Source organism: Lipotes vexillifer, unplaced genomic scaffold, assembly GCF_000442215.2.
Source record: "Lipotes vexillifer unplaced genomic scaffold, Lipotes_vexillifer_v1.1 scaffold35, whole genome shotgun sequence".
Lineage (NCBI taxonomy): Eukaryota > Metazoa > Chordata > Mammalia > Artiodactyla > Lipotidae > Lipotes > Lipotes vexillifer.
This window is the reverse complement of record NW_006780561.1, coordinates 273,864-282,542: the sequence shown is the minus strand read 5'-3', so window position 1 is coordinate 282,542 and position 8,679 is coordinate 273,864. Positions and strand designations below refer to the sequence as shown.

The 8,679-nt window shown below is 39.7% G+C and overlaps 1 protein-coding gene across 1 annotated transcript in view; it reads right to left on the bottom strand.

Moving 5' to 3' along the window:
• UBE2W (ubiquitin conjugating enzyme E2 W) overlaps window positions 1–8,315 on the bottom strand; it is a 74,090-nt gene extending 65,775 nt beyond the window's left edge. Inside the window, exon 1 of the mRNA XM_007453710.1 lies at window positions 8,210–8,315. Coding sequence (XP_007453772.1) covers window positions 8,210–8,314 — 105 coding nt within the window. The 5' untranslated portion in view covers window position 8,315. The remainder of the gene's footprint in view (window positions 1–8,209) is intronic.
• Between the last annotated feature and the right edge of the window lie 364 nt (window positions 8,316–8,679).

Sequence of the window (8,679 nt, the reverse complement as noted above, 5' to 3'; positions counted from 1 at the left end):
TAGGGAAAGGGGCACTGCAAGTGCCACAGTGGAAGGACTGTTTTGTACTGGGTGATCAAGGAAGCCTTCTCTGAGAAAACTACATTTGAACAAAGATCTGAGATTAAAAAAAAAGGAAGTGAGCCATCAGATATATGGAGAAGAGCACTCCAAGCAGAGGAAATAACAGGGGCAAAGATAGCAAGGAGGCCCATAAGGCTGTAGAGAAGTGAGGAGGGTGGGGCAATGGTCATTAACAGGGATTTTGGATTATATTCTGAGTAAAATAGGGAAGCCACAGTAAGGATGTGAGTGAAGTGACATTCGACTTCTGTTTTGAAAGAATCTGATGAGTTGAGAAAAGACTGTAAGGGAACAAGGGCAGAAGCAGAGAAACCAGTTAGGAAGCTGTTGATATAATACAGAATACAGATGATGATGATGATGATTTACATCAGGTAATAATGCAGAAGAGCAGAGAGTTGGATTCTGGATTTATTCTGAAGGTAGAGCTGGATAGAATCTGCTGATGGTTTGACTACGGAGTGGGATGAAACCAAGGTTTCTGAGTGAACAACTGGAAGAACGAAGTTGCCAGGTACCACATGGGGAATATACTACAGAAAGAACAAGTTTGGGAAGGGAAACCAAGAAAGGAGTTTTACAAATGTTTACCTCTCTGTTAATCTACTTTTTTCTTAACCACTTCACTACACGGATTTTTGCGCAACACAACTGTTACGTAGTGAAACAGAACCTGAATCCAGGTCTTTTGATTCCAGATCCTGAGCACGTTTTTCTAATGAAGTTTTACAAAAGCAACTGAATGAAACTACAGTTTGTCTCAGAATAAAGTAACTCAAAGGTATGCACCATTTGTTGGTACTCCAAAAACTGCATTCCCAAATAAAGGCTATCAAATGAAGACATTCTTAAAACACCTGACAAACATGAAAAAGTATTATGTAGGTAAAATAATGAAGCAGACAATAATATAAAGATGCAATAAAATTCATCTAACAAATGCTCAATTTAGATAAATACTATGCAGAAGTATATTTTCAGAAAAATGCCAGATCACCCCTTTAAAAATTCTCCTTAATAAAGATTATCTTTGAACAGTAAAGATTTGCCATTATAATTTTACTCAGTGCACAAGTATATGCATAAAGAACCTTTGTAAAAATTTTGATAAAGTGACTTTATATTTTAAAGTATAAGGAATATTTTCCTCTCATTTTCTTAACTATAGAAGCTATATTTTTTAGTAAATGCTAAATTCTTGACTGAAGATTTAAATAATTATCCAAATGATTTCTCAACAATACCAAACTCGTTAATATGTTCATTACCTCCAACTTAACAGCATCAGTAGATTTCAGAGCTTGGTTTCCAATTCAGCTTCACTACTCAGTTGCTATGAAATTTTGGGTAAGTCACTTCCCAAGTAAGTGATTACTTATCAAAAGTCACTCTTTCTCTCTAATAGAATGAAATGGGATTATCTGACTTCCCATTTTACAAGGTTGGAATAAGAATCCAGAGAGGAAAAAAATGAAAATACTTTGAAAAACATAAAGTTATGGTAAACACATAAATCAAGAAAATAAACAAACTTTGGGGGGAATACACATGTAATTATAAATATGAATTTTGTTATTCCTTTATAGGTATTCAACTTTACTATAAGAAAATTGCTTACTAGATTTCTCTAGGAGGTGGGTCAGAAAGGATCTTGCTGTGATTTACGTCTTAGAGTGTTCTGCCTATGTTTTCCTCTAAGAGTTTTATAGCGTCTGGCCTTACATTTAGGTCTTTAATCCATTTTGAGTTTATTTTTGTATACAGTGTTAGGGAGTGTTCTAATTTCATTCTTTTACATGTAGCTGTCCAGTTTTCCCAGCACCACTTATTGAAGGGGCTGTCTTTTCTCCATTGTATATTCTTTTTTTTTTTTTTAGAAGATATTGGGGGTAGGAGTTTTTTAATTAATTTATTTATCTTTGCTGTGTTGGGTCTTCGTTTCTGTGCGAGGGCTTTCTCTAGTTGTGGCAAGCGGGGGCCACTCTTCATCATGGTGCGCAGGCCTCTCACTATCGCGGCCTCTCCCATTGCGGAGCACCAGCTCCAGACGCGCAGGCTCAGTAGTTGTGGCTCACAGGCTTAGTTGCTCCGCGGCATGTGGGATCCTCCCAGACCAGGGCTCGAACCTGTGTCCCCTGCATTAGCAGGCAGATTCTCAACCACTGCACCACCAGGGAAGCCCCATTGTATATTCTTGCCTCCTTTAGCAAAGATAAGGTGACTGTATGTGCATGGGTTTATCTCTGGGCTTTCTATCCTGTTCCACTGATCTATATTTCTATTTCTGTGCCAGTACCATACTGTCTTGATTACTGTAGCTTTGTAGTATAGTCTGAAGTCAAGGAGCCTGATTCCTCCAGCTCCGTTTTTCTTTCTCAAGATTGCTTTGGCTATTTGGGATTATTTGTGTTTCCAAACAAATTGTGAAATTTTTTGGATTTCTCTAAAATAGAACTAAATTAATGCAGAATTTGCTATGTCAAGTGACTGACAAGCATTTACTGTAGTCACTATGTGCACATTTAAGGAACAGTGAGAAAGGATTTCTTTTTTCCTATTCTAATGGAATCTATGGCCCAGAGGAGTGGAAGAGACCTAAAAAGTTAAATCAAAGACCCAAACCAACACTTTAGGACAAAAATAAAAGGCATCTTGTAAAGTAGTAATTGATTAATAGCAAAAAGAAAAATACCACAATGACTGCTTTGAGAATTAAGATGATGACCCCAACTTTATGCTTTTGTTCACAATGTAGTCTACTATCTACTTATGTCTCTCATTCACACAGAACACCGTCAATTCTACTCTATGATGTTCCCCTTTTCCTTCAGCACTTGCTCCAACAGCTCTCTGTCAGCCCCATTCCTAGCCCAAGTACCTAGCCAACCTTCTCAGATACTGTAATTCTAGCTATACACCCCAAGTCTCCAGTGCTCAGTAAGCCTCAGGATCCGTGATGACAGTCAGTTTTCTAACTTTTAATTATGCTGTAACCCTTCATAATGATGTCAACAGTCATATGAAATCTAATTGTCAAGGTAACATGACTACAATAATAATGTCAGCAAGAGGCCATACTCTACCTCTCTCAATCACTACACCAATTATTTGAGTGAACAGCAATGCAGAGTTGTGAATAATCCAAAATAATTTATTATTTCTAACTCATCTAAGAAAAAACACACATTCATAATCCATCTCCTGTTACTAAATCTCAATCTCTTTCCATCTAGTCAAGTCAACAGTCAATAGTCTAAGACCCAATTAAGTAAGAGAGGAAGATAACTCAGAAAATCTGCAAGAGTAATTCAACTGACCATTTCTTTCAATTATATCACTATTTCTGGAATTGACAAATATCAACTACTATACACTGACTTTCTAAGATCTTAAGACATAAGGTAAAAGTAGTTCATTACCTAAAATCAGTAAATCTAGATGGTTAAATTAGAAAAGTATACCAGGTATACTTAAAAACTTCTAACATAAAGGCTGAATCAAACAGCTAAATTCTAAAATCAGAAATATCCAGGAGGCAATATTAATTATTTTATAATATGAAATGAGCCAATAGGGGGAAAAAAAGATTAGGTACAAAATGAAAAAAGAAACATAACACAAAAAATACTATTTTATGGTTTAGCTGCAAACAGAATACCCTAATATTGCTACACTTTTAAGAAATGTTTTTTTTTTTTAATTTATTTTTGCGGTACGCAGGCCTCTCACTGTTGTGGCCTCTCCCGTTGCGGAGCACAGGCTCCGGACGCGCAGGCCCAGCGGCCATGGCTCACGGGCCCAGCCGCTCCGCGGCACGTGGGATCCTCCCGGACCGGGGCACGAACGCGTGTCCCCCGCATCAGCAGGCGGACTCCCAACCACTGCGCCACCAGGGAAGCCCTTAAGAAATGTTTTGAATCACATAAAAATTCACTTTAATAATGCTTTTGTAGTTTGGGGATAGAAAATTTGTACCAATTTATCTAAGTCCCAAAAATGCTAAATCTAAAAATTTGTTATCGACAACTTTCCACATAATATTTTAAGAATTCTAGAATCATCAAAATTAAATGTAAATCTATTTCTTTACTCTAACTCCTGCCAATTTTAAGTATCACCATGAACCCACCATTCTCAAAGAATGGTTTCTTAAAACATAACCTAATCATACCTTACTTGGTGATTTGTGACTTTGCTCTAGGAAGAAAAAAAGAAAAAGAAAAAAATGGGAAAGAACATCTCAAAGGGCTCATATAAATCTGAAAACCACAATCTTGAACTATATATTGAAGAACAACTCTAGCAAAACTACAGAGCAGAGCTTCCCCAGCATTACAGGTGTACCAGAATACTGATCCTCATCCCCAGTGTTTCACTCTGAGCTGCTTGGCCAGGTGCTTCTAGCCTCCAACAATCTCACCCACCCTGGTGTGCAATTCAAAACGTATTTTCTGTGTGTGTCACAGCCTAAAAAAAGGCTGAGAGGCACTGATAGAGTATACTGCAGTAGTTACAACATCAACTTTAAAATACATACTCTCCGAAAAGAATCTAAAAAAGGATATATATATATATATATATGTAAATGTATAACTGAATCACTGTGCTGTACACCTGAAATTAACACACTGTAAAAAACCATACTTCAATAAAATTTTTTAAAAAAAGACAAAACAACAACATACTCTCCAAAGAAGAAATTCAAAGTCTACCTTTACTTGATAGCCTGATGATCCTAAAGGCTAATTTGTTTTATTCATTTGTTTATTTTTATCAATGTAAGTAATCAAGTCTTATGTTACATTTGTATAATATGCCTGTTTCTAAAATACAGTTCCTCTTACAGCTTAAGTAACCTCCTCATCAGCAATAATATCCTGGTGTGGGTTAAGATAAAGAAATCTACTGAAAACTTTTTTAGGTAAGGACATGGTTAGAGCAGCATTCATGTATAGCTTATTTTTTCCTAAGCACTCAAACTAAAATCCAAAAAATATTTCCTAACCTCCTTCCACAATTTTTCTCCATAGCACTATCACCTTCTAATATAATAGCGATTAACTTAAATATTTTGTTTTTATCCATTACCCCTAACCAGACTATTACATTCACAAGGGCAGAAATCTTGCCTGCTTTTGTTCACTGCTGTATCCCCAGCACCTAGATGAATACCAGACACATAGTGGGCCCTCAAAAAAATAACTGATGAGTGAATGAACAAATTTCATAATTTAGCTGTAGTTTTATGTATAATTTATTTGTTTTGAGGAGTTAAATTTTGCCATTAAGATGGTCAGGAAAAAATTTTGTTCTAAGACACAGAATAACCACACAGAAAGTGTTGTGTTTCAAAAGCTCAGTTTATGTATATTAAAATATTTTTCAAGATACTACCAGAAAATGATGTGAAGAAAAGGGAACCCTTGTACAATGTTGGTGGGAATGTACACTGGTGCAGCCGCTATGAAAAATAGTATTGAGGGTCCTCAAAAACAGAAATTAGAACTACTATTTGATCCAGCAATTCCACTCCTGGGTATATATCAGAAGAAAATGAAAACACTAATGTAAAAGATACATGCACTCCAATGTTCATAGCAGCACTATTTACAACTGTTAAGATATGGAAGCAATCTAAGTATCCACCAACATATGAACAAATAAATAAGATGTTGGTGTGCACACATGCACACACACACAAACAATGAAATATTACTCAGCTGTAAAAAAGAATGAAACTTTGCCATTTGCAACAACATAGATGGACTTGGAGAGTATTATGCTCAGTGATATAAAATCAGTCAGAGAAAGAAATACTGTACAGTATCACTTACATGTGGAATCTAAAAAGTAAATCTAGTGAATATAACAGAAAAGAAACAGACTCACAGATATAAAGAACTAGTGGTTAACACTGGAGAGGGAAAGGGAGAGGAGCAAGATAGGGAGACAGGGTTAACACGTACAAACTACTATGTATAAAATAAGCTAAAAGGATATATTGTACAGCACAGGGAATATAGCCAATATTTCCTAATAACTATAAGTGGAGTATAATCTTTAAAACTGTGAATCATTATATTGTACATCTGAAACATAAACTATTGTATATCAACTATGCTTCGATAAAAAAAATTTTTAATAAAAAAGATACTACCAGAAAATCTGTATCAGGTATTCTTACAATACAAATAAAAGGAAGAATTTAGTTTTAATTAAAATAGGAAACATCAGTTTTCCATTCCTCTAATCAGAAGACATAAAGGAATAAAGGGTGGAAAGACAGTCAGAGGTAGTACTTGGGATGCAGAAAAACGCAGTATCGCACTGCCTAGTATTTTTTCCATTGCTTAAGTCGCCATGTAAAATTCAAGACTGCCAACATTGTTTTGTACTGACTCAAGTTTTTTTCTCTTAAAAACTGAAATCTGTCTTCTCCAGACACTCAAAGTCTAAATCTAATCAGCAAATTAATTATCCCTATAATCCTCCTGCCAAATATAATCATAAGTATAGTGGATTTTAATCTTTTAATACAAATAATCTTAAATTGGTCATATAGCCGATCTACTGTTCAACTAGTGTTCTACAGTTCCTTTTTTGGCCCAAATGATGAAACTTCTCTAACGTCTCTGGGGAGATTAGGGTAAAGTATAATGTTTTCTGAAATTGTTCTTGTTTTTTCTCTGGATTACTTCATGACATCTCTTCAACTAGGAATGTTATATACAATTTTCTTTTTCTATTCTGCAGGAAAGTCCAGAGGGAGAAGCAAAGGTAAAAAGAGTCTTGAATGGAGAGGCTGAAAGGGGACAGACAACACAAAAGCACAGAAGTAAATGTGAAACAAATACGTGCACAGAAGAGGAAGAAGATGCTGAAAAGAGAAGAGATGAAAGAAAAGCACTTTTCTCTCCTAAAAAGAGGAAAAAAGGGACAGAGAAACGTGCTTATTCTTCTAGAAACAAAAGCATAAAATCCTTCCAAGAAAAACGTGGTCTCTTCCTTTAAGATGTTGTTAAAACTCTAAAAAGCGCTCAGATGACACTCCAAACGGGAGTTCTGCCTTCTCTTCCTGTGTTTTGACAGAGCTAGTCTTCATCTGTAAATTAAATGCAAGCTATAGATAATGCACAGTTAATCTCTACAGAACTGTAACTGGGGATGCCATCTTTGCCTGAAAAAAAATCAAACTCCTTGGATTTGGTAAAAAGGAGCCTATTAAGTTGGAAAACCAGAAAACCACGCATTGCCAAGTCAGGTAAATACAACATGGGTTAACAAAACACCTCCTACCAAACTAAGGTTCCAATAAAGATGTGGGGAAGAGGGGTAAAAGGCTGTAGCCTAACCGCGACCGCAAGGGTGGGGCACCGTAGGAAATAAAAAGATTTGAGGGCGAGCTATCTATCCCGGGAGGTATGGGGAGCTGGTGGCTTGTCTCTCGGGGAGACTGCATACTAGGCGGCAAATGACTTTGATGGGCTAACTGCAGCTTCGGGGAGAGTGAGAAAATGGGCTGCTGGACGTATGTTCGTTGAGAGTGCGGAGGCTGAAAAAGGAAGGTACCCCTGGGGCAAAGGACTAAGAGTCAAAAGGGGAGTCGAGGGGCCGAGCAGGCCAGGGAGGCCGGGCGTGGGAGGCCTGAACAGAGGCCGCGAAACGCCTCTGCAGCCAGCCGCCTTCTCCGGGAACGCCTTTTCAGCTCCCCACACTCAGCCCCTCTCAGGGCCGCCCCTGCCCCGGCGACAACGGCGACAGCAGCTGTTTCCGCCCAGCCGGGGACCGCGGAGGAAAAGACATCCCTGGGGCGGGGGTCAGGCCAGCGGGAGCCGTCCGGGTGAGCTGGAGATGATTCCGAGACCACTGCCGCTGAGCGAACATCAAACTTCGCCCTTTCCTCCCCTTAGCCTTCTTTATCCCCCAACTTCCCGGCCGGCTGGTGTCCGCTTCGACCGACCGAGAAACCCCCTTCTTCTCGCCGCCTCTCACCCCTCCCAACGCCCGGACGCTGGGGAAGGACCGGCCACCGGGGCCGCTCCGGAGCCGGCCCAGGTGCCCAGAGTCCCAGACACCCCCCCGGACGAAACGCTCGTATCCTCCCTGTGGCTCCGGAGCCCGCCCAGATGCTGCAAACTCCTCTTACCTGCATTGACGCCATGATAGAACCATCCCCCCCCCAAGACCGGCGAGGCCAGAGACGCAGGGGGCGGAGCTGCCGTGCTTGCGTCACGCCGCGGGGGCCCAGCATCCCCGGCGCGGGGGGCGGGGCCTCCAATGGGAAGGGGAGTGCGCGAGGGGATTGGCTGGCGCACTAGGCGTCCGGAGGGGGAGGCGCGGACCCGGCCGCGGTGAATGGCGGTGTCGGTACGTTAGGTCACATCCAGCTCTCCATCCTCCACTAAGATCCCCACTCACTACCCCGATCGCTTAGGAAACGCTTCTCGGGTTTTGACCCGAGCCACGATTGTTCTTTTTTTTCTGTCTATACCTCGAGATCCTGATGTCCAGATCCGTGGGTTTGGGGTTTTTTTTTCTGTTTTGTTTTGTTTTTCCAACCACAGGTGTATGGTTTACAGATTTTTTCCTTTCGGATGCTTTTTCCACACTACCATG